General features: G+C 36.6%; 1 protein-coding gene across 1 annotated transcript in view; it reads left to right on the top strand.

Annotated features, from left to right (window-relative positions):
- Positions 1–26922, top strand: part of Znf704 (zinc finger protein 704) — a 195487-nt gene that overhangs the window by 24899 nt on the left and 143666 nt on the right. The window contains exon 2 of the mRNA XM_048782737.1: positions 18166–18404. Within this exon, the coding sequence (XP_048638694.1) occupies positions 18187–18404 (218 nt within the window). The 5' untranslated portion in view covers positions 18166–18186. The remainder of the gene's footprint in view (positions 1–18165; positions 18405–26922) is intronic.

Below are 26922 nucleotides of genomic sequence, written 5' to 3'. Positions count from 1 at the left end.
GTCCCAAAGCCCTAATGATCCCTAATCTGTTCACCATTTCTGTTATTTTGTCACTTTTGAGAATGTTATATAAATGGAATAGTATAGTGTATAACTTTTCAAGACAGATTTTTTTCTTGCAGCATAATTCTTTTGAGAACCTTCTAAGTTACTGTGTGCATCACTAGTTCATCTGTTTTTGTATTGAATAGTATTCTGTAATATGGATATGCCAGTTTGTTTAACCATTCAGCCACTGAAGGACATTCGGGTTGTTTCGTGTTTTGTTGTGTTATGAATAAGGCTGCTCTGCACATTTGTGAACACATTTTTGCGTGAATTTTTCTTTTCTCTTGAATAATTGGCCAGGAGTATGATTGTTGACTCTTATGGTCAGTGTGTTTGGTCCATGGTGACTGTGTGTTTTACATTCACACCAGCGATGTATTTTGAGTTGATTTTTGTAGAACGAGTGAGGCTTAGGTTCATGTTTCTGTCTGTGAATATCCAGTGTTTCAGTGCCATTCCTTAGACAACTACCTTTCCTCAACTGAACTGCCTTCCCACCTTTGATAGAAATCGGTTGGGTATATTTGCGCAGGTCTGTTTCTGTTTTCTATTCCATTGGCCTCAGTGTGTAGTACCACATGGTGTTAAGTGCGGTAGCTGTACAATATGCTTTAATTAGAGTGACTTCTATCACTTTATTCTTTTTTATTTTTAATCAGAGTTCTGGTTATTCTAGGTCCTGTGGCTTTCCATTTCCATTTTGGAATAAACATGTCTATCTTACAAAAAAAGCTTGCTGAGCTTTTGATAGAAATTGCTTTAAACCTATAAATCAATTTGGAAAGAATTGACTTCTTTACTATGTTAAGTCTTCCAATATATTACCACCTATGTCTCTCCATTTATTTAGGTCTTTATTTATTTTTTTTCATGTGTTTTGTTTTGTCATTTTCAGGATAACAGATACTATATGTGTTTTTGTTAGATTCATAGCAACGTTTTCATTTTCTTTGTAGTAATTGTAAGTGGTATTGTGTTTAAAATTTCAATGTCCATTGTTTATTAAAAAGGGGGGCACTTTTTTTTTTTTAAATGTTGCTCTTATTGTTTACATTGCAACCTTGCTGAGCAGGTTATCTTTAGGAATTCTTTAGTTGTCTGAAATTCTAAAAGGGTATTGACCAATTGTTCTTTATCCCCAAGTGAAGTTGAATGAGTGGAATGGGGTTAAGTTTTTCTGTTGAGGTTTTGTTCAAGCTAAAGAAGAGTTTATTAACCAAAAACGGGACCACTGCAACCGTCTGCCTAGAAAATGTCTTCTGTGAGTGTTCTGATAAGAGAAAAATTCACTGCTTGAGTCAGATTTTATTTATCTTGGTATGGAAAATAACACTTGACTTCAGATAATATATTTAGTCTACCAGTAAACTCTCCAAATTTCCTGATTAATTTCAAAATGATATAACAGTGCTCTCAAAATAGAAGAATTAAGAGAGAGACAACTTTGTATATTCAAAGCTGACTTTGTAAGTCTGAATGTCATTTAGTTCTTATCCTCTAATATAAAACATTAATTTATATTTTAAAGTGTTTGCACAGAAATGAGTGATTGCTGCTGGGAACTATATGCAAGATTCTCTGAAGAGAAATTTCTAGAAAACATCATAGTCTGCAAGCCCTTGGGTTAGCTAATGGGGATATCAGTGGTATTGGTATGGCCCTGGATTATCTAGGGAAACATGTAAATCTCTGCAAAACCAAGAGACTGATGTAGTCATGAATGATTCTTGAGAAATTTTCCTGATAAGAATCTAAGACAATGGGTTGGGAGTGGTAGAGCGCTTGCCTGGCATAAGCAAAGACCAGGGTTTGAACCCCACACCACTAGAAGAGAGTACAAAATAGCTGGGTGGTCGTTCCTTCAAAATCCTGAATAGTATGCATAACACTCAGCAGCATAGAAAATAAAATACATTATTTTATTTATTATTACTAGAAGTTAATACTGTCAAATAGTTTTTGATATAGCAGAAGTTATGGGCCTAACCATTTTAATTTAAAGATTTTTATTAAAATCTTTGAAACTTAAGTACATACCTCCATGCCCCCTGAGGATTATGAACATGGTAAGTTAGCATCAAGAGTGTATTTTAATATGGACACTTTTATGAAATTCAGAGCCATTTATACCTGAATAAAATTGCCCCAGGTTGCCACAGTTTTGTGTTTTTCCCATTTCTGTGTTATCCCCCCCCCACACTCCCATTTTGGGATATTAAATTGTGCCTCTTTTTCAAAATCTTATTTTATTAGTAAGTCTAAATTCATGATTCTAAAGATAGCTCCTTACCATTTTACTGACAGCAAAGTCCACAGTCTTTATGACTGACAGTAGTTACTTCATCAAAGCTGAAAGACCTTTCAAATTCTCAGCAGTGTTCATAGGAGTTTGTGTCTAAACATGTGGAGTATTTCTACCCTTGAGAGAGGAGTGCAGAGTGCTAGAGCATGCTAACTCTTTTTGATATGACCTAAGTCAGGCAAATAGCGAGAGAAAGGTGAATAGCACAAGCTAAATCAAATTCCGGAACTTCTTAAATGTAGCCAAGACCCTTCTTATCAGCAAGGTCAGTTTCCCCTGTGAGGAAATAGAAGTGCAAGTGCAGGAAATGGTTTGGATCAGGCTTGGCATTGGACCCCGCTGACTCTCGGTGTTTCCATGGACCTCTGTGGTGTCAGAGTCCATGCAAAAGCAAGGAAGAGCCTGGCCTGGGCTCTGTGAGGCCGGGTGTAACTTCATAATATGTGTTATTCTGTGTATGTTAGTTTTTGATGGTCTTTCTATAAGAGGCTAAAAATTTGTGGAGGGGAGCAGAAATATATTCTAAGCAGGTAGAATAGATGAGCTCCTCCACAGATTCCATTCAGAGCCCTTCATAGTAAGCACCTCAAGTGCTCAGACTTTCCACTAAGACTTTTGATTTGCTCCACATAAAATTGTAATAACATGGGCTGGAGTCGTGGCTCAGTGGTAGAGTGCTTGCCTAGCACGTGTGAGGCACTGGGTTCAATTCTCAGCACCACATAAAAATAAATAAAATAAAGGTCCATGGACAAGTAAAAAACATTTTTTTAAAAATTGTAGTAGCATATTGAGTTTGGAAGCATATTTTTAACATTAAAAGAAAACCAAGATGAAGTAAAATGAGAAAAACAGCTTTTGCTTCCTGCCTTAAATTTTGAAACATCAGCCAGATCCCTGACACCCAAAGTGGGTTGGTAAATCTACTTCTCTGCACATATCTGGTTGGGAAGTGACAAAGATGAATGTTTGTGTCCCCTCAGAATTCCTATGTTGAAACAACCTCCAAAGTGAGGAAGTATCAGGAGGGCAGCTGTTGAGGGATCATTAGGACATGAATGTAGAGCCCTCTTGAATGACATTAGTGCCCTTTTAAAGAGACTTCAGAGAGCTCCCTAACCCCTTCCATCACGTGAGGTCTCAGTGAAACCAGGAAGTAGGCTCCCATCAGTTACTGAATCTACTGGTTTCTTGATCATGGCCTTTCAGCCTTCAGAACTAAGAAATAAATTTCTATTGTTTATAGCCACTGGAATATCAGTCTATGGTATTCTGCTATAAAAACCTGAGCTGATGAAGATAACGTCTTCAGATTTTTCTTCCCAGACCTCTCTGATTTCCCCTATCTCCATGTACCTCACTATTGGAGTGCTTGTTGCAACTGTGATAATACATAGGTTTGTGTAATTCTTCTGTTTACGTCCCTTCCCATTGCACTTCAAGCTCCATGAGTATAGGGATTTTTGGTGACACAAACACACACGTGTGTATCACTATAATCCCTTATGCCTACAATACTGAGTAAATATTTGTTGAATGAATGACTACTTTTCTGGCAAACATTCTTTTGAAAGGTCTACTAAAATATCTCTATTCCTTATTATTTCTAGGAAAAAAGGAGATTGGTGTATGTGTGGGTTGGAATAAATATTCAAGCTTTAGAAATTTTATCTTCTTTGAAATCTTTTATACATCTTCTTTTATAAAGAGTTCCTTGAAAATGATCTTTAAATAAGAAAATTAAGAGGTGTTTTAGCTGGGAATTAATGTATTAACATATATTGAAAATTGTTCTATGGCGATACAGAAGGTGTTGATATAGTGTCTATCACTTGTCTGCTGATTTCCTGGAAGAATGTACATGTTTCTCGCTGTAAACAGCTTATTTGCCTTTTGAAGCTAGAAAGTAAATTGTGGCTTTTGAATATTTACCTTCTTTTGGTAGAATATCCTTCAGATAGTTGATGCATGAACAAAAGACTTCAACTGTTTAAAAACTGAATGCATGATCTTTGACATTCATAAACAAATTAATCATTTGTTCTTCTTAGGGTCTTGTGATAAGTACTATTTGGCTGTCTGCCAAGTCTTATTTTGTATATTAGGACTATCATCAGTACCACATGGTTGGGTTTGTAAGGAGAATTCTATTATAAGAAGTTTCTATTACTTGTAAAATCCCACGTCTAAAAGTTCTATGAAAGTACTAAATTAAATGATACCATCCTAGAACATACTCTCAGATTCCTTTTCCACTGCTATAACAGAATGACACAGACTGAGCAATTTTAAAATTACAAGAAATTTCTTATAATTTTGGAGTCTGGGAAGTAGAAGATTGAGGGGCCCCATCTGATGAGAGCCTTCTTGCTCTCTCCTAACATGGTATAAGGTAGCGTGACTACAAAGTCTCTTTTATAACAAAGCCATTCCCAAGATAACTTGCCTGCAACCAAGATAATGGCCTTCATCCATTCAAAAAGGGTGGAGCCCTCATGACCTAACCACCTTCTAAACTGTGGCAATTAAATTTCAACATGTATTTTGGAGGGACATTCAAATCATGGTATATACAAACTAATAATAAAGTTCTGTTTTTTTTAACTATACATTGAGTCATATCATAGGCCAAATATATGAGGAATAGTGGTAGAAAATAATTTCTTTACATTACCTGCAGTGGTAACCAGCCTTGGGTATGTTTTAGTGATAGCCAAAGGAGAGAGTGTTTTCTGGCTTGTTTCTTGAAGTTGAAGGTAGGATGTCAGCAGGCAAGGTGGCAAATATCTGTTGGGTTTGCTTTCTAGCTCATGGGCTTGTTCTCACTCTGCAAGGATGCCCATATGGAGGATCCCCTTGATTGGAGGAAGGTTGCTGCTGTAGCTGCTGCACACATGCTCAGGGATATAAAGCGAGGCAAACAATGGTGTGCCTTCCAGGAGTGCTTCTCTTTCTGCTTCTGCCCACCAGCCCACAGCTCCTATTTCCCATGGTTTCCTGAATATGGTTAGAGCTCAGGAAGGGGGATGATAGGGACAGAGGAAGAGGACGGAGACACTGATGACACTTTGTTGGGCTCAGGTGAGGCAAAAAAATTCTTAAAATGGTAAGGTGGGTTTCATTCTCACTTCTGGTTTTATCACTTCCAACTCAAGGCTCCCAGAGGCCTTACCTCCTTCTGTCAGGTCCATGCAAGCACAGCTCTAGTCTCACTAGCACCTCGTGTGTGTGTGTGTGTGTGTGTGTGTGTGAGAGAGAGAGAGAGAGAGAGAGAGAGAGAGAGACTAAGCCCATGTCAGATTGCCACTGTACTTCACTCTTCATTAACTGTCACACTGGATATTAACCACAGTCACAAACTAATTCTTAGTGAGATATAAGAGAAGGCTACAGTTCATTGCCTATTTGCCATGAATAAAGTCAGTTATTTTACTAGGTATTTCCATTTGATCCTTTTAACCAACCTGTCATCCCTGTTTAATGGATGGGCACCAGACCTTGAAGCACAGAGATTAAAAACTCCAGATCAGCCTGCCTCCTAGTCAGAAGTTAATCACAATAGTTCCCAAGGGGAAAATAGTGGTAGCGATAGAAACAGAAGTACAGAGATTGAAAATATGTGTTGGGGGAAGCAGACAGAGATAGAAAAGAAATCCAGAAACATAGGGTGGTGTGGCAGATACTGTAGATTGGCTCACTGAACATCTCCACCATCCCCTTCTGTATTATTTCCCTGTGCATCTGTAGCTGGAATTTCCCAGAGTACCTTGCAGCTAGAATTCTGTATGCAACTTACATTTTGCCAAGATGATGCACCCACATGGTGAGTGCACCAGGAGGCAGAAGTGAGATAATGAGGGGTGGCCAGCACCAGAGGAGATCTTCAGGCAAATCCAGTAGGAAAGGTTCCTGGTGCAGTGTTGGAAGTGCTGACTTTCAGTCCCTGATGTCTTGGGAAGTGAGTGGTGGAAGATAATGTTCCAGTAGATTTTGCTAGTTCAGACTTGGGATGTGTGGTTTGACTTTTCACCTGACTGTGCAATTGTCCTATTGAACATCCAGTCTGACTCTCCAATCTTCTAATAGATTCAAGAACTACCAATAATCTTATGCTTATATTGGCTAGTGAATTCTGTTGTCTGCAAGTAAGAATTGGGAATGGTTACTGCAACAATATAGCCAAGGAAAAAGGATGCTTCATGAAAGCAAGTTGTGTTCAGATTGTTGAAAAGGGAGATTGAAAAGTGCTTATTAAATTTAGTAACATGTAGTCCACTTGGGACCCTAGCAAAAATGTGTTGTTATTGTTTTGGTGGAAATAGAAATCAATTACAGTAAATTGAAGTGTAAACAGGAGGTAGTGAAATACAGGTAGCTTAAGGAGACAAGTCTATTGATAACTTGACAGTGACAGGAAATCCAGCAGAAGGATAATTTACTTGAGTAGAATCAAAGATCAAAAGAAGGTTTCTTTTTTTTTTTTTTTAAATATAAGAGATACTGGAGCCAGGCATGGTGGCACACACCTGTAAGACTAGCCTCAGCAAGTTAGCGTGACCCTAAGCAACTTAGTGAGACCCAGACTCAAAATTTAAAAAAATAAAATAAAATAATTTAAAGGGCTAGGGATGTGGCTCAGTGCATAAGTGCTCCTGGGTTCAATTCCCTGTACTAAAGAGAGAGAGGGAAAGAGGGAGGGAGAGAGGGAGGGAGAGAAAGAGATTGGACCATGATTGACTGCCAATAGGAAGGCAGATGCGAGAGAGAGCAGATGATGAGACAGAACTGTGAGACCTTGACTCTGTTATGTAACTTCTTTGTACCTTGGTCTCATTATCTATGAAATTTGGATAATAAGATCTTTCTCCAACGATTTTCTGAGATAGGAATGAAATAATATGTATGAAGCAAATTTTCATGAGGTGTCTCATATTTGGTAAGGGCTTAGTAACTGTAGCTATTATTATTACTACTACTATTGTTATCTTTTTGCCCTCTCTATATTTAAAGTATTGTGAATATGCAATAGCAATCACTGCTGACCTGATTCTACAGATCTTCCTTTGGGCTCTCACTGGCCCCATTGCCATATTACTTTCCCTTATTTATATTAATTAAGCAAATATTTATGAAACTCCCAGTATGTGCTGAATATAATTAGATTGGGTACCTGGGTTACAAAACTGAGCTAAATTTGTTTTGAGCCTCTGAGTAGTATCTAGAACACAGGGGGTGAGAAAGGAAATAAATAAATGCTTTATCCCAACTTTTATATTGTATCACTCAAGGTCCTAATAGAGGAGCAAAACCACCAGAAGATGTGTATATATGTGTCAACTCATTTGTACATGTGCGCACGCACTCTCCCCCCCACCCCCCACTGCCCCTCATATTCATTACGGTCAGCTTAGCAGCTCACAGGCAGCAAGGCAGGGTTTCCTGGAGCACAACAACTACTACTACTACTACTTCTTTTTTTTTTTTTTTTTAACAGTGCTGGGGATCAAATCCTGGGTCTTTTGCACGCTAAGCACATGCTTTCCCACTGAGCTGCATCCCCAGCCTGGAGCACACCCCTTTATGAAAAGGTCTTCCTATACTCATTGATCATCATACGTTAGCCCAGTTCTTTTGAATCATATCCCTTCTTATGGAAAGTCTCAGTGTTGAAGTAGGAGATACTTCCCTCTCATATTCCCATCTACTCTTTTGTACACCATTAAGACCTTTATTATAGAGAATTACATTTATGATGAACAGATATACAAATTTATTCTAATATGTGTTGCCTAAATTTCTTGAATACACTCGAGCTGCATTTATTAACAGATTTTATTTAGTCATCTGTTCAGCTAGCAAAATAATTGTGAATTAACAGCACAATCCAAGCTTAAATGTGTATTCATCAGTTTTCAACTTTAGTGTTTAATTTCGCTTGCTGTTTACTGCCCAAAGGAATGATAAATTGTATTTTAAATGAAATGCATATTGAAAAAAAACCCCTCAGCAACCAATATTCTTTTTTTACTTAAAATCTGCTTCTAATATGTTCTGAAAACTTAAAGATGTTGTATGAGGCTGTGACAACCATGGATGAATTTGAAAAAAAAAATTGTATTTCTAGTTCTTATTGCCAAAGGAATTAAAGGCACTGGGTTAGTTAGTACAACTCTTTTGGTTGGAAGAAGTTGAAATCAGTTTAGGTTAAAAAAAAAAATCAACCAACCAACCAGAAAAGGTGAAGTGGGGAAGGTGATGATTATGATTATGGGGAGAGAGATCTGAGACCAGGCCTCCAAGCTATAAGCTCTGTAAACTGCTAGTGGAATTTGATGGGGGAGGAGGCAGTTCTTCCCCATGCCTGTCCCAGTACCCTCTGCCTTCTCTTCCTATTTACTTAAGAAGTCCCCGACTTCTCCCTTTCCTTTACCCTCCTCGCCTATTTTCCTCATTTTCTCTACTTTCTCCTGGGCACAAAGCCTGACTTGCTTACCTGAGCAGTCTCTGTGACCAATTAACATACAAGTCTGGGTCTCTTCCAGATTGTCAGATTCCTGGAAGATGCCAAGAGAAATTGTGCAATATTCTTTTCAAGAATTTATTTGACCTTTTGTTTACATGTATCAGAAGTTCATTCTCCAACACACCCGAAAGTTCTATTGTAACTGCTTTTTTTGAAATGTGTGTGTGGTTTGGTCAGAGAAAGTATATTTCAAAGTGCGGTCTGGTTCCCAGTTCATCTGCAAGTAACTGTTTAACCCATGAAGAAAACCAACTCTAAAGTACTGACTCTGCAGCAGTGTGTTTATTGGACTTGCCCTGTGTGTTTTTTGGATTGGGTGCTAACAGAGGAGCTCAAAGATTCCCTGTAGGGGAGGAGAAGGGGCTTTTGGAGAGAGAGAGGTGGGCTCTAGTAGGAGCTCAGAAAAGTTCCTATGAAGTTTATGTCTCCAGAGCAGCCCCTCTGTTTAGTGTTGCTGGGATTGAGTAGGAAGGGTTCAGGTGAGAAGAGACTGTGGGATCCCTTAGGAGTTGCTCCAGTGGGGAAAAGTCCGAGACAGAAGGTCTTTTTTTTTTTTTTTTTAATTTTTATTGTTGGTTGTTCAAAACATTACATAGTTCTTGATATATCATATTTCACACTTTGATTCAAGTGGGTTATGAACTCCCATTTTTACCCTGAAAGGTGGCATTTATTATTATTATTATTATTACTTTTGACTGTAAATGTTAGAACTCACTAGCGGGGTGAGTGGACTGGGTTTACTGTGAACCACAGACAGGTGAGCAGAAGTGCTATAGGGAAGACCCCATTGACTCCACAGATTTTATTATAAAGTAATGATTGCATCCCTGGACAGAAAGCCTTCCATAAAATAAAGTTGAAAACTTTGATAAGGAGAAGATCAAGATGGTGATCATTCTGTATTGATTCTTTACCTATTTCTTTCAAAAATTATAGTCCAATCTACTATCTCACTGTTTGTAGCTTAGGAAGTTACTGAGGGATTCTGTGACCTCACACTTGACAGCTCTAAGAACTTGGCATCCATCCTCCTTAGACTTCTGTTAGTAAGGCTGCCATTTAACGCATTTAATCACCTGAAACTTATTAATTTATTCCACAGGAGAGTCCACCACCCTGTTTCAGATATTCTTCTAATGTTTCAGGGATACATCAGTAACAAAAGCAAAAAAATAAAAACCAAAAACCTAATATTATGGTATAAGAGCCCAGACAATGAGCATAAAAATAATTATACAATTTGTAATAAAATGATAAGTACTACAGATCATATATATATGGGAATAAGCAATGGGAAGGGAACATTGAAATTTTATATAGGGTAGTCAGGATTGACTTCAATAAGAAAGACATTTTTGAGCAGAGACAAACCTAAGGAAGCAAGCAATATATATATTTGAGGGAAAACCTTTCCAGGAAGATGGGGCAGCGAGTGAAAAACCCCTGAGGCAGTGATGTGCCTGGCATTCCCAGGTAAGAGGATTGTGTTAGTCAGCTTTTTATTACTGTTACAGAGTACCTGATACAACTAACTTAAAAAGAGGAAAGGCTTATGGTTTTGAAGGTTTCGGTCCATTGTTTTTGGTCCTATGATGAAGCAGAACATCATGGTGGGATTGCATGGTAGAGAAAGCCCATTCACCTCATGGCCAGGAATGAGCAAGAAACAGGAAGATGTCTCAATATCCCCTTCTAGGGCCCACTCCTCAATGACTGGAAGACCTCCCTCTAGGCCTCACCATTTGGAGTTTCTACCATCTCCCACTAGTACTACCCTGGGACCAAACCTTTAACACATGGGCCTGTGGGCGACATTCTAGATCCAAACAAAAGCAGGGAAAGAGGTGAGAGTAGGTAGGAGAGGGAGTAAATTGATAGAAGGGACAGATATTATGAGGCTGTGGAGGTCACCTGCAAGGACTGGCTTTTGTTCTGGGGAAAATAGGGAGCCATTGGAGTTTTCTGAGCATAGGATGGCATGACCTGACTCTAGGATAAGGGGTTAAGGCTGGCTTAAGGAGGAACTGGGGAGTTGGAGGGGGTAGGGGAAGGATGAAAACAGGAATCCAATGAGGACATTGTCCTACAAATTTAGGCAAGACACAATGGTGGCCCCACACATTTAATGTGTATCATTACACGTTATGAAAGCTGAGTAGTAACTGGAGGTGGTGGAAATCGATTGGATTGTAGACATACCCTGAAGGTAAATCCACAGGATTTTCATATGGATTGGATGTGATTGATTGAGTTAAACTTTGAATTATCTAAAACAAATGGAATATTCTAATTAACTAATGTGATTAGTTCAAAATTCTGTATCCTGAAGTTAAATCCAATAAGGTTGACCCACATTGATACTGATTTTTTCCCTCTGTCCTTACATTTGGTTGGAAGAAATGTATAAACGAACTTAGCTGAGCTTGAACTTAATGTTGGACTTTTACAGAAATGGCTATTTTTATTCAAGCTTTTTCCTGAAAGGATTTTTAAAAAAAATGCTCAAGTTGCATGTTCTCGGTTACATAACATTAATAGAAGGTCTGAAACTTCGGCCAAGCATTCTTTTCACTATAGAGTTTTGCAATAACTTTCCATCTTAAATGTACTTCTGACTAATCTGCCATTAACCAGGCCAAGTCATGCTTTGTTGAATATTAATTTGTCAGGAAATTAAAGTTGAAACTTGCTATAGTAAACCCAGCACTAACAACACTGATTGCTGAGATAGTGCAGTTGTGTGGATTGAATGGTTTGAATGTCTAATGTCAGAACCTCATAAGAGTCTTAACTCTGTCACATTAAGTTTTACCTCTAACCCCATCACCACCACCACCAAACTAGTGTTATTTTTATAGGTACACTCTGTCTCAGTGTAGAAAAATAATGCACTTAAGAAAAAAGCAGTCAAACAAACACTTCAGTGATTTCAGAGATAAGGGAATATCCCCTTCCAGGGCATACCTCTACTAAGGATAGTTAGTAGTTGGGAGCAATTATCTTTATTTTTTTGGGGGGGGGGTGCGAACTGGGAATGAATTCAGGGGTGCTCTACTTCTGAGTCATATCCCCAGTCTTTTTGTTTGTTTGTTTTATTTTGAGATGGGATCTTGCTAAACTGCAGAAACTGGTCTTGAACTTGCAATCCTCTTGAGCCACTAAGATTATAGGTGTGTAACACTGCACCTGGTAGAAGCAGTCATTTTTAAAGTGGTTCTATTATTGGAACTGGATAGACTGGCCATCCAGTTTATTTATTGTGTGTGTGTGTGTGTGTGTGTGTGTGTGTGTACACACACCTGGCATGAGATTTGAAGAATTTAATCTGGAGTAAGAAGTAGAGTTCTGTCAACTATTGTGGGATGTAGATTTTTCAGTTCACTCAAGATTCTGATCTTTGAGCATCAGTCTTAACAGTGATATTTTAAATTAATAGAATCAGTTGTTGCTGCCATTAATGTAAGTTTTGCTTCTCCTTTTGTGACATGGTTCTATAGTCCACATGATGGTCAATGTCATCGTCATCAGTCCCTAAACATCTCACGTGTATTATTATGTATTATGAAAGCAACTTCTTTGAATAGATCCCAATGTGTGATACATACTCTTAAAATGAAAAAAAAAATCTTCTCAAATTTGTCAGGTGTGATTTCATGGTTTCCTGGTGAATGGCAGAATCTTTGCAGAGTTGCTTAGACAGGGGACCACTCACTTTCCTTCACTGTCTTCTCCCTAGTAGAAGTTCTTGCTGTGGCCTAAACTTCATGCCCTTTTCCAGAGTTTCTATAATACTTTCTTAGCATCCGGAAAGTCCCCAAAGCAAATGGGTTGTCTTTCTTCAAATTATTCCTGGAAAATCCACTTCATCTTTAGAGCCAGCTCCATGGATCTGATAGGGTTGAGGTAACTGAAAATAATTCCCAAGAGTTAAGTGTTGACGCATGCTTTTTGGCATCGGTAGGGAGGTTATTAGGATTGAGCTTGCCTGGAGTGTACTTGGGTGTAGATGGAAGGATGGAGTGATCAAGTAAGTGGGGTGGTGTCAGAAGCTGTCCTCTTTCCTGTTGTGCTGTTAGAATCTTCCTGTGGAAACCAGATGTTTTGTATTGAGAAAAGCTGATGAGCTCCAGTCCCTGTCTTAGAAAGTTGCATCCAATTTACAAAGGACACCATTTAGAGAAATTCAAGCCTGAAATAGATCCTGTGAACTTCTTGTTAAGAAACTGCAATTTCCCCAAGTATATAATATTTATACATACACTGATTATCTTCTGGAAAAACAAAAGCTGGTTCATTGAAATAAAAATTCTGAGTTTTATTTGTCGGTTGGTAATTGGTAATTGGGGGTATTCTCATATAATTGAACATTGAAGCTTTTGTTTCTTTACAAGAAATTACACTGGGTAATATGTCTGTTGATGTGCTATAGGAAGGGCTTGTGTGCTGGGCAGGAAGAAAGAATCCAGTGGTGTTATTGCAGCATAATAAAGCTGAAAGGTGCTGATAATGTAAGAGTGCCTGTGGGTACATTATTTTAGGCAATTCTTTTTTTTTTTTAATTTAAAGACAGGATTTCACTGAGTTGCTTAACGCCTCACCGTTGCTGAGGGTTGGCTTTGAACTCACGATTCTCCTATCTCAGCCTCCCACCCAGCCCCTGGGATTACAGGCATGCACCACTATGTTTTTTTCCTTTAAAAAAATACACATATATGGCTGGGCTGAGGCAGGAGGATTGCAAGTTCAAAGCCAGCCTCAGCAACAGTGAGGTACTAAACAGCTCAGTGAGACTCTGTCTCTAAATAAAATACAATATAGGGTTGGGGATGTGGCTCAGTTGAGTGCCTCCGAGTTCAATCCTTGGTACCAAACAAAACAAAACAAAACAAAATTATATGTATCTAACAACTGAAGCTAATAGAACAAAAATATTATATAAATGTTAGATTTGAAAAAAGTTAATTATATAAAAAAGTAATTTCTAATAATAAGATAACATTGTAGTTTTAAAATACCAAACTATATATGAGTATTGAAAAAACTTACAAACAAGATGGTGAAATTTGGTTATATGTCTGTCCCCAAAGAAAAAAGTTAACATTTTAGAATATCCTTTTAGAAATATTTCTTTACATATATGCATTTCTTCTAAGAGCACATTACATATTCTCATTTGTAATCTCCTTTTTATAATATACATGTTAAATTTCTTCCTTGTGTCAGTTAATGTAGAGATATGTCTTTGTTTTTTAGCACATTATTTATGTATATTTAGCCCCCAAATTATTGATGAATACTTAGTTTCTGTTTTTTAATACTTTAACATTTCTCTGATAAATATCTTTGTGTAATCTTTATTTTTCCCATAAAGGTAGAACAAATATAGTAAGGGGATACAGAGCTAGATTTTGCTATTTTTTTCCAAGTTAGCCTTCTAAAATATGTGCATTCCCACCAGTAATATTTGAGAATGCCAATTACCTTATATGTTAAAAAAAGGGTAGAGCATTTTTCTTCATAATTTCTTTAAATCTTGAACTCTGTCTCATTATTTTAAATTCTCGATTTTATTTTTAAATAAAGCCCTCCTCTAATCTTCTTACTTAAAATTGATTACTCTTTCTGTGTGTCTGTCTAGCTATATATGAAACAAAGTGAAAGCACCCATTCAGCCCATTCAGTATTCTGTTCCCTAAAGTGTGTAGCATCTTGGCATTTAATTCTGTTTTTTAAATCCAGTGAAATCATCCTTAACATGATCTACAACTTGCATGCCTCTAAATAGGTCATGTTACCCTTAATAGACTATGGGTATATTTGGATGTCCATCTACTTAGTGACTTCATGGTATGTCCATTTTGTAGGTATCCCAATACTTTGTACATTCATTAAAGAAAACTTAGGTTGTTTAATTCAGCAATTTCACACTTCAGGAATTTTTCCTGCAAAATTCTTGCACAAGCACATAAAGATATGTTTAATACTCATTTTTAATGACAAATTGAAAATATTTCAGTGTCTATCAATAAGGAGTTGGTGAAAATATACCATTTCATGAACTGTTATAGTGTTTAAAGTATACTAGATGTGCTACTCATATGAAACAATGCTCATGATATATTGTCAAGTAATAAAAAGGTTTGCGAATAATATATATAGTATAATTGCATCTATGTCTAAACACTCCAAGTAGTTTGTATGCACACAGAGTTATTTAATGCATTGTAGGTAATTTGAGGTTTTATAATAAACTGTAAAAATCCGTTCTCTCTAGGATTGGACCTGACTACTCCTAGAGAGAGGACAGTGGGGAAGAATAGCAAGCTCTCCCTTATACACTGCTTTTCATTGAATTTTATCAGGTGTATATTTTGTAGTAAGCCTTTATTACAGTGAAAAATATATTTAAGTTCTACAAGACATTGAAGAGTAAAATGTTTCAGTGAGACTGCACAATCTCTTTGATTGCTCCTGCTTAGTTGTTTATGAGTTCACAAAAACAATTAAATATAAAGTAGTATTTCTTATAGATACAAAGTTTGTCATTCACAATGTGGTCGAAGAATGAGAAGAGAAAGTAAATAGCCCTATTGAGGCATAATTTACATTCCATTTTTTAAACATACATTCCAATGTTAAGAATACAGTTCACTGAATTTTAATAAACTTACAGCTTATATAGACATCACTGCAGTCTAGTTCTAGAACATTCCCATTGCCTCAGAAAGTTCCCTCATGCCCAGTTGCATTAGTTTCTGCTCCTGCCCCCAGCCATGGGCAATCATTGATTTGTTCCCTATAACTGTAGAGTTCCCTTTTCTGGAAATCCCAGACAAATGGGTTTGTATCTTCTTTATGCTTCTTTCTTCTACTGATCTAATAAAAGGTCCAATCAGTATTCATGTGGGCCTGTCCCCCTTCTGCTCCTGCCAGCCTTTCTCAGCCTTCAGCTGTGTTCTTCACCTCACACTCCCTTGTCCAGCACCCCTTCAGACACCACCCTGTTTCTCTGGGCCATTTCTGAGCCCAGCTATCCAAGATCTATCCAAGATTTGACATCATGTATTCTTTCCACTTTCTTCTCTCCTGTTTTATTTTTTAACTTTTCAATATGATATTTGGTATGAATAAAAGGACATTAAAAGGGACATACAATACATAAAGGTAAGATTTAAAGCACGGAGAGATTATGACTATTTACACCTGCCATCCAGCACTTCCACCAACACTGCTCACAGCATAATACACAAAACAATGGATTTAATATCTACTCATCTCTACAGTTATTTTTGGTCTTCTTCGATCATTTCTAGTCACCGTAATTCCACATTTAAACCAGAAGTCGGGGTTCAGTTGCCTTTGCAATCCATTCCATTGCTAAAATCCCCTGGTTACTGTTGAGCAATTAGTTTTTTGTTTTTTTTTAGAAAGTATTTCAGAAGATTTATATCTTGCATTGTTGAATACTACTATAATTTATTATGAAACCTTAGTTAAGAGCATGGCATACAATTATAACAACATTTCTGTAGGAAATGTATTCAATTTGTATTTATTACTTAAGGTTTTTCTCTCTAAAATTGCAAAGCTAAAAACTAGACTTCCTCTAATGTGGTGCCCCTCCTTTAAATGTTGGATGAAATCCATTTAATCAAGTCCACTTGGCCCTAGGGGAAGCGTGGATCTCAATTATTATCTTAGCTTAATACTGCTGACTACTTACATATTTAATTAATGTAATACCTGACACTTGGGGTAACCAATTGATAATCATCAAAATTGAGGCCTTCATTGTTGTCTTTTTTTGCCTTGTGTTTAGAGGATTCCAGTTGCAGCGTGGGCTGGAACAGGATTGGTCAAGAAGTGGAAAGCACCTCTCTATCACCTCCACTTACAGACAGAAAGAGTTGAATAGAGTATTGGTTAATGATGGATATTTTAAATATTTAATTATATTCACCAATTTTCTAAACTACGTTTTTATAGAATTTTCATTGCCTTTTTAGAAGTGTGAACATTTTTCTTATTCCATTCTATGTATATTGATATCATTAAAACAGCACTTAAGAGCAGACATTTGTTTTCCTTGGCCGCTTATTTCATTAAAGCATTCTAAGAAATATGGTGACTTTTTAATGAGTTGCAAGTGGACCCAAAGTGGCTAACATTTTCCTGTGGGGCTGCAGATATGCCTGCTGGAAAAACCATGGGAAGGTGGACTTCCCCTTTGCCTGACAGTCTGAGAAGAGAGGATGTGATGCCCTTCAGACCTCTGTGTGTTCCTGTGAAAGACATGTGCCAGCTGAGTGGATTTTGAGTGATCCCTAAGCTATGGAAATTCTCCTATATGGGCAGGTCCTGTGACTTCAACACTAGTCTGAGAATTTCTATCATTAATACTAGACTCTGCTATGAGTAAAATCACATTCTCATTCTATTCCGAAAATGCCTTAAGTTTATAGCTTTGGATTCTGTGAACCTCAATCTAGTTGAACAAAGTCTTTTCCCTTTTTCTCCTACCTAAAATTTAAAAGGAACAAAAAAGTGTATCTTCTATATAATTGGGTGGATGACTCCACAAATGCACTCTAGAGATGAACTTCAAAAAAGGGGATGGACTGACTTAGAAGGGCGTGGGAAATGTCTTATAGGTATGCGTATTCTGAAATACACTTCACTGATTGGTGAGGCTTCGGACTATCAGATCCTCTGACTCTTTTTTTTCACTTAAGAGTCGAAAAATTTTGCTCCACACTTCATTCAATAGCAGTTACCTTAAAAAGACCTTCAACTTTTATCTTCTTTTTCAGTGATCACAAATTCAGAAAAAACGAGATTCAACTTACTGAGTTTTAATTTTGCATTTGTCTTAAGTACTTTAATCATTGCATTTAGTTTAAAATAATAAGAAAATTTAGTCTGGCTTCTTTATCATAAGGCTTTAGGAGACATTTTTAAAAGATCTTAATGATGGTGGATAAAGGATAAAAAACAATTCTCCCTGAATGGCAGTGTGGTTAAGGTCACTGTTAGTAGTCAAAGTGTGGCTTTACTAAACATGATCATGAAACTGAAATATTTAAGAATTTACTTATGCTTTTTCAGTTTTAAAAGAGTGTATAATGTTCAAATTTTTAAAAATTAGAGGTCTTATGCTTTCAAGTCTTCAAAGAGAGGCATTTCTTGTGATTGTGATGTTTTTGTTTGAGTTATGAGAGATGCACCAGTTGTCTATGACTTTGCAATGTTGGTTATGATTTGTGTTAGAGTTTCTTGTTTCATTTCACAGGTGGGGAGCATTAAGCGGGAAATGGCCTTCACATTTCAATCAGAGGACTTGAAACGTGACTCTAGTAAGAAAATGTCTCATCACTTGTTCCCCTTGGCCATGGAGGAAGATGTGAAAACAGCAGACACCAAAAAAGCCGGTCGGGTCCTTGACCATGAAAAAGAAAACACTCGTTCCATCTGTCTCCTTGAGCAGAAACGGAAAGTCGTTTCTTCTAATATCGATGTCCCTCCAGCAAGGTAAGAATTTTTGCATCTTGTGCGTGTCTGCCCCAGGAGGCTGGTAGAGAGCATGCCCAGTCTCTGTCCAACCTCTCTCCAGGACAGACTTACCACGGGTTTTCTGTCTGGAATTTTTTTCTGTTGTTTCTCTGAAGTGGATCAGGTGGCCCTTACTCTTCAGAATGGACTTTGAGGCTGCTGTAGTTGAAACTACTATCGAGTTAGAAAAGAATGTTATATTAGATTCTGATAGAATAATGAGCAAAAGAATAAATATGAAAATATATATGTAATGATGAAACATGCAATGTAGGAATAGTAGGACTTAAAAGCAAGGAAAATAATATCTTTGAGAAAGGAATAAATGACCCTTTTTCTACCTGTTCACTTTTTGTAATTAGAATATTTATTTCTATTTATGTTCAACCAAATGTATCTTCTCTAAGAAATTACCTATTATTCTAAACTGCTACCAAATTTGTCAGACTTCAAAAATTATAGGCCTCTTTGCTTTTATTAACCTTTAATTGATAATTTTCATATATTCATTACATCTGTTTAACTAGGTGGAATTATTTGCTTTTCTATTTTTTTTTCCACATAAAGTTAAATCATTTAGGATTAATTCCTCTTACTGTGGCTTCGTTGTGAAATGCTTTCTCTTACCCGGAGCCTGGTAGGTGCCTCAGTTTTTATCTACTAATTTGTTGACTCATAGGAAAAATGACATGTTGACAATTTGAAATGTGAAGAGCTATGGTTTTGTTTTCTATCTAAGCCGTAGGGCAAAGATTAGACTTCCCAGTGTCAGATAGTTTAGTGATAATATGCAATTCTATAGAATTTATTTTATGTAAAATTTTCGCTAGACTATCGTGTATGTTAAAAGGCCTAGAATTAATAATTTTAAATTGCCATGGATTGTTCTAGGTATATCTTGACTCAATTTCACCCACTTAGAGTAACTTCTGGGGAAGATAATAAAAAGAGGAGGAAGGAAGTGTGTTCTGCCTTTTCTGAGTGTGGTGTGTGTAATACTTTCTACCTTCTCATGTTCACTGAGTGCATATAAAAGTACAAAAGTAAGCCAATATTATTGTGTGGTTCTTAAACACTGGGGCGAGATTAATTAAGTTTTTAATCCATTCATGTACAGAAAAATTCCCCAATAGCAAGCTATAATTTAGATGTATAAAGCTATTACGGGAAATGCTAATCAAGAGATTCGTTGTTTGAGGTCTCCACTGACAAACTTGTTTTCATGGCTATAGTAAAAATTTAATGATCACAAATATTCCAGCAGTCGGTAAAATAAATTTGTCATGAGCAAGTCAAAAATTTAATATAATACAGTGAGGTAACTCTTCAAACTCTTTTCTACTTGTTTATTATGTTATTTAATAAATGGCAACTTACTACTATCTAAACAAATGATCGATATTTTGTTTTAAAAAGACTCTTTCATTGGCAGAAAGAAACAGTGTTTTTTGTTTATTAAGGTGCAATATAATTATATCTGTTTATGCATAAATAATGGGGCTTGAATAAATCTAAAGTATAGTAAAATTTATTGGTAATAAGAAATCTACATATCTTTGTCTTATAAAATATATAATAAGTAGGTACATGTGCATGCAATCTATATGTCTATAATAATCTATGTGATTATTGCAACTTACTCTGCTAAAGTCAGACATTATGTTTGGGTCCATTCTCAGAGGCAGGATAACCATTTTAGACCAAATATCATTGATACGAAATCCAGTTTAAACATCAGTTCCCTGTAATGGTTCTCATTTTACATTTTTCTCATCCCCACTGTACCTGAGAGCTGAACTTTAAGCTTCGTTTTACAAACCATAGAAAGTAAAGTTTATTTTCTATAGTTTGTACAATGAAAACAACAAGGATATTTTATTTGCTTTTCCGCATTCCCAGAGAGGCCTGAGAGCCCCTCCCTGTCCTCCTCTTACACACCGCTGGGTGGAACATCACTGATCTCTCCTGCTTCTGCTCAGCAGACGTTTATTAAGCACCTGTTATGAGTGAACCTGGTACTTGGTAAAAATAAAAAATAAAATAAATAAAAAAGCAAATAGGAGAGGGTGCCCACCCTCTAAGAGCTTGTAGTCAAATCAGAGGGACAGATACATAATAGCTAGTTTCAAGTAACATTCCTAATTTGCTCACTCCTCATTAGAACTAAACAAATTAGTAATTAAAGGAGCATGCTTAATATTAAGAAAGACACTTAATTTGATACATCTGTTTAGAAGCCTAATTTATTAGTGTCTTCATCAAATAGGAATGGGGTGGAGAAGGAAGAACTCTGCATCTGAAGTCTGTTTTATAAAATCCATGTTTGGTTACCCATTTGCTGAGGCCCTGTTTAAAAGTTGCTAGTTTCAAAAAGTATAAATGTAAGTAAATAAGTTATGAATCCAGATGTTAGGTGGGGTCATCGGAGAAGCAAATGCCAAGACAGGATTAAACATACAAGCACATCTTTTACTGGGAGAAACAGGAATGGAGAAAAGAGAAAAGAGTGAAGAAAAAAGGGGGTGGAGTTGGGGGGAGAGGATTGGAGGGAGATCAGAAGTCAGACCTGAATGTAAGTCTGAATCCAGAGAAGGGAGAACAGGATGGATGGAGGTGTTCTAGGCAGCCTCACAGGGAGACCTGCATTAGTGTCCTTGCTGTGATCTGTTATTGGTTGGGAGCAACCTATAGCATTTTGACCTGGGCACAGATGCAGCCCAGCAGCTGGACCCTTAGTCAGTCAGCTCCTTGTTGTTCAAGACTTTCCTTGCCCCCAGATATTGTTCTTGAAAGTGCCCTAGGCAATATGCACTGGAGGCAGAAGCCAGCTCTTTGGAAGCTCAGGGTCTATAAGTATAGACCATCTGGAATCTTTACTTTTTAATGGACCCCAAACTTCCTGTGAAGCATAGTAAGTGATTATTGACCCAAGGATTCCATGATCAATTCCTTTTTAAAAAACATTTATTTTTTAGTTGTAATTGAACACATTCTTTAAGTCATGAAAGAATACAAATTGTCTCTCCCTTGTGAGTTGCCTAGGCTTGGTAAGGGACAAATCGTAAGGTCTGAGAATTCACTTACACTTGGAGTTGATGTGTGTTGCCAGTTCATTTCAGTAAGAGACAGTGCTTTCCTTTTTTGGGGGTGGGAGGGTGGGCAGTTGGGTGGGGCAAATACACTGTAGAGTTGAGGTACTCAAAATATTTCTCAAATTATCCCACACACATCAGAGGATAAAACATAAAGGGCATATGGACATAGACATGTCCAAGCAGTGTTTCTCTTTGGAAATGAAGATCAATCATTAAAAGAGAGAAAAATTTTCCCACCTTTCAGGAATATTTGGGAGCAGTAATTTAAATTGAGGGCAACATGTACTAAACATATCGATACTAACAGTAGGGACAGCAGTCTCTTAAGTCTCTAAAGGACTGACCTCTCTCTAAGTTTTTATCACTTATTAATTCAGGAAGATTATGAATTGAGAATAAGGAATTAACTAATTATAAACAGGTAGTATATTGTAAGTCTCTCTAGGGAAAAATATAAGCTTCATTGATCCTTATGGAGAGTTGAGAAAAAAATAGGCTTTAAGAATATAAAAGCAGGAATTTAAAAACAGCACATTAAAGGTTCATCCACATTATAGCATGGGATACTTCATCTTTTATTGCCAAGTAATATTCCATTCCATGGATATAGCACACTGTATTTATCCATACATCAGGTGATGGACACTTGAGGTTAGAAAATTAGGCAAGAGACAGATCATGTTGAGTTTTGTGGATTGTGTTTAAAATTTTTAAATTATATTATTAAGTCAACAGGAAGGATTTTGTGGAGGAGAATGATGTGATTCCTTCATATTGATAGAAGGTCACTCCTGCTGTCATGGAAAGAGTGGGTTGGAGGGGACAAGAATGGAAATAGAAAGCTCCCCCAGGAGGCCACTGCATTAGTGCAAAAAGGCTATCATGGGAGTTTGGACTAGAGTGGGGATAGTTGAGATGGAGAGAAGTGGACAGATCTGAGATATATTTTGGAAGTACTAGTGAGGTTTGTTGGTTGTGAGAAATAGAAAATGACCCTAGCTGATTTCACAAAGGATAGGATTTTTTGTTTGTTTTGTTTTCAAAGATTGTGAGATCCCAGTGTTGCTTGGAAGGCTGGAGAACCAGGTCAGGACAGAGACAAGAGGGTGGGCACCTGCTCTTGGGTTTTCTGGCTTCTAAAATGAGAAACGTGTGTAGGAAATTCTCCAAACCCAGGAAACAAGTTCAGCCATTAGGCATGGAAAAAATTGACAAATAACTATTTAAATATCACAATTTCCATTTTATAACAGAGACAGACTCAGGGATGTTAAGTGACTCACCCAGGAGCACACACTGCACACCTAAGTAAGATTGTGACCCTAAATGAATTCTCATTCCTCATCACCTCCATTAGTATCTAATAAGAGAATATTAATTTGTTGTCATTTTCAACTATGATGCTTTAAAATAGACTGATACTTTTAATATCCTCTAATATCACTAGCTCTCTAGCTTCTAAAAAATTTCAACAGTTAGGCAAACATTAGATATGCTGGATCATTAACGCATGACATTTGTTACTCCATTTTTGCCAGATATTGTTTTTTTGGAGGTACTAATGCTTAAATTCATTGGATTTTACCCAAACAGCAATTACAATTTGATTATGCAAAGCAATAACTGCCTTCTAATTATACTTCTAAAACTAAAGAAATCCATTAACAAACCAGTTTTAACAAGGGATAAAGAAAAATTTGGCCAAAAATATTCCTAGACCTAATAGCAGTTTGTTAGAATACTACAGATTGTTAGTTTGCTGTTGGAAGAAAACAAACCATATGGTATTGTTTGTTTTGCAGGATTTTAAAATATAGTGATGTCATATTTATCACTTTCTGGATAGAATGAAATTATTCTCTCCTTATCAGTGGCCATTCTGGAAATCATATAGTTCAAAAGAATTTCACAGACTTGTTAACCTTTGAGTTCAAAGTTAGAAAGTGACTTCAGCTATAAGCCATGTCCTATGTAGGATGGGAAATTGTGATTGGGTCCCATTTTCAATGCTGGTGTCTGCATTTTCTCCACTGTCTTTTATATAATATATAACATTACAGGAAACTCTCTCATGTACAATTTGAATCAAGTTAAATAAGGAAGAATTCCTATCTTTGATTTCCAAATCTCTAGAAGTCCAGCCATTTCTGGAGAAAATGCTTAATGTTTTTAAATGAGTTAGAAACTCTTTAGGTCTCAACTTTGTAATTAATACAAAACTAGTGAAAAGAGGCCACTTTAACATTTTTAAACATTTCTTTAAAAAATAGTGCATTTTCTTTTTTAAAAATGTGTTGGGGGGGCAGGGGTCGTGGCTCAGTGGCAGAGCGCAGGCTTAGCACGTGTGAGGCACTGGGTTCAATCCTCAGCACCACATAAAAATAAATAAATAGAGGTATAGTGTCCATCTACAACTAAAAATATTTTTAAAAAATGTATTGGAATGGGAATATAGATGTATTCACCTTTGTTAGAAAAATACTGATATTATATGATTTGTGGACTCCCCTTGAGAACTGAAACAATCTCCATAAAGTAGCTATAACAAATATCTTCTTCAGGAAACCTTCATCAACTTCTCTCCCCTCCCATTTTCAGTAATTCAAGTCAGCAAGTAATTGTTGTCCTTGCTTTCTTGCTATAGTCTGCCTGTTTGCTTCACCGTAGCCAAAATGCTCTTTCTAAAACACAAGTACAGTTCTGTGGACAGAGCAATGGAGGCAGGAAGATGGAGGCAGGTTATGAGAGTGCCGTGAATGCAGTCAAGTCCCATCTTGCTGGGGATTTACATTCTAAAGTCAACTCGTAAATTATGATTAGAGACAGAATTATGCTATCATCCATGGAACCAGAGCCCACCAGGAAAGACTTTTGAGATCCATCTCCCTTCTCATTCTGGGGCAAAGTTTCATTGAATGGAATGGTCAGGATTCTGTTTGTTGTTTTTTTCTTCCTGCCAAGTACCTGTAGATGATTTCTGAATTTTAAATACACATGTGCTACCACTCCACTCTCCTAGTGTTCTCTGGCAATGTGAAGGAAATCACATCTAGATAGTTGTTCTCTTTCCTTTTCTAATAGTGGTAACATTGATGTTATCTTTTATTTTTTTATGAATAACTTAGGAAAACTTGTGTTTTATGACACAGATCTGGCTCATGTAATTTGTGTGTGAGAGTGTGTGTCTTTTAAAGAGAACTTGTCTGTGTTAGCTTTAAATTAAGACTTAAAAAAAATCAACAATTTCCAATAACTGTGTTCTGTAGCCCTTTTATCATGAACAGAGATTGGTAACAAATTAGAATGTGCCACCTGTTTAGAATTACATTTTGAATTCAGAATCTTAGTCATTAATATGAATTTTTAAAATAATTTATGTCATTTTGCTGTTAATGAAGGATGTGCTTTCTAGATCAAACTGGAGTTATAAAGTGAAATTTCTAAAGTGTGTTCAGGCATTTGTAGGCATCTCTTCCAAAGAGTTCTTGGATAATTAGTAAATTCCCTTCTGTAATTATCCTTTTTTTTTTTTTTAATATTTATTTTTTAGTTTTCGGCGCACACAACATCTTTGTTTGTATGTGGTGCTGAGGATCGAACCCGGGCCGCACGCATGCCAGGCGAGTGCGCTACCGCTTGAGCCACATCCCCAGCCCCTGTAATTATCCTTGACAGTTAAATGGAGAAACCTTAACCCAGACTTCAGGTGAAATAGTATAGCTGTTGAGAGGTGGACCGTTGGCTTTGTTGCACAGGTTGGATATAAGGGAATGTCCCCAAATGGTTAGGAGTGCCATTATCTTGCTTTTGTTGTACCTGTGCCACAGGCTGCCTCTGCAGAATGGGTTTACATTTATATTTGATGCAACATCTTTTTTTTCTCCTTAGGCTTATTCAAAACTTTAATAATCAGGTAATAGAAACAATTGAATTCTCTGCTACCTCTCACTCCTCACCTACCTGTCAGTAGAGATTCTGTACTCTGCTTTTATTATAGAAAGTCAAATAATAATGAAACTGAGCATTGGTCATTTATTTAAAACTAATGTTTGAGCTGTACTATACAATAGATATTTAATGTGAGCTATCTATGTAAATGTTATGATTTTTAATAACTACATTAAAAGCAGGAAAAAGAAATAGGTGAAAATAAACATTAATATTATATATTATTTAATATATCCCAAATAGAATTATTTCAATTTTGTAATCAATATAAAAACTTCTTGATAAAATATTTTACACTTTTTTTGCATGCTAAGTTTTTAAAATCTGGTATGTATTTTACTCTTACAGCACCTATCACTTTGGATCATGCACCTTTTAAGTGATCCATAGTTGTCCTGTGACAAACTGTAGTGCACAGTGCAGCCTCAGAGTACAGCATAGGTTAATTTTGTACTTCAGCTGAATTTCTCATTTATCCCTAAGATGATAATGTTTCCCTTGATTTCTTTGCGATTTCAACACACAGGGAAAACATCTCACTCACAGTACTAGGAGTAGAACAGTCTTTCTGTGTCTATTTTGTTAGAGTTGGAGAAAGAGGCCTCTCCAGTGGGGAAGGAGGTATTTTAGTGTCTAAGGGTGAAGGCATATTTAGTTGGAGTAGCTGGAAGTCTGTGGCATGATTCCTGTATGCCCCCTAAAGGGCAAATGACTCCCAGTAGTGCATAACTGATATTTTGCTCAATTATAATTATTATGAAGCTGTTTAAATTCCCTCTAAATCAAAGAAAGGTTAAATGGGTATCATCACAGTTCTGGTTCTTTAAAAACATAAAAGCAGTTTCATTTCTAGAGTTTGAGAGGACCTCTTTAGTTATTACCAGATTCTATGATGGTCTCCACAGCAGCATTAGACAGAAGTTCAGGCATACCAAATGGACATACTGTAGGCTTGGATCAGGGTTATCACACCGAATGCATTTGCTTGTGCCTTTTCTTTATACATATAGTAACTTAAAAATATTAATATATACTACTTTTAAACAAGGAAATGCAACAGATATATCAAATATTTTTTAAAGAGCCCTAAGTACAGTGGTTTCATTTTGTTACTGCCATCGGTTATGACTGATTCTTTTATTTATTTTTGTTTTGTTTTAACTTTTTATTAGGAAACAAAAGCAAAACAACAGAATTCCAAAAAATTAAAATACAGAATTCTAGTTTCAATTCTAAACAAATACGAAATCTACACCAAGAACTAAAAATCAGTTTACCAATATTTACAAAGAAAGGGGAATGGCTAAAATGCATTCACAATGATTATTTTTTCTTCATTAGCCTTGGATTTGCATCTCTTTTCTTTCTGCTTCTCTTGAACTAGGACAAAGAATTTCTTTCTCATCTATTTTTTGTTAAATATCCTGTAACTGTAGAGGAACTTTTTTCTTTCT

The sequence above is a fragment of the Marmota marmota genome, unplaced genomic scaffold, assembly GCF_001458135.2.
Source record: "Marmota marmota marmota unplaced genomic scaffold, marMar, whole genome shotgun sequence".
NCBI lineage: Eukaryota > Metazoa > Chordata > Mammalia > Rodentia > Sciuridae > Marmota > Marmota marmota.
The sequence above is the reverse complement of the archived record's forward strand: the minus strand, read 5'-3'. Positions and strand labels throughout refer to the sequence as shown.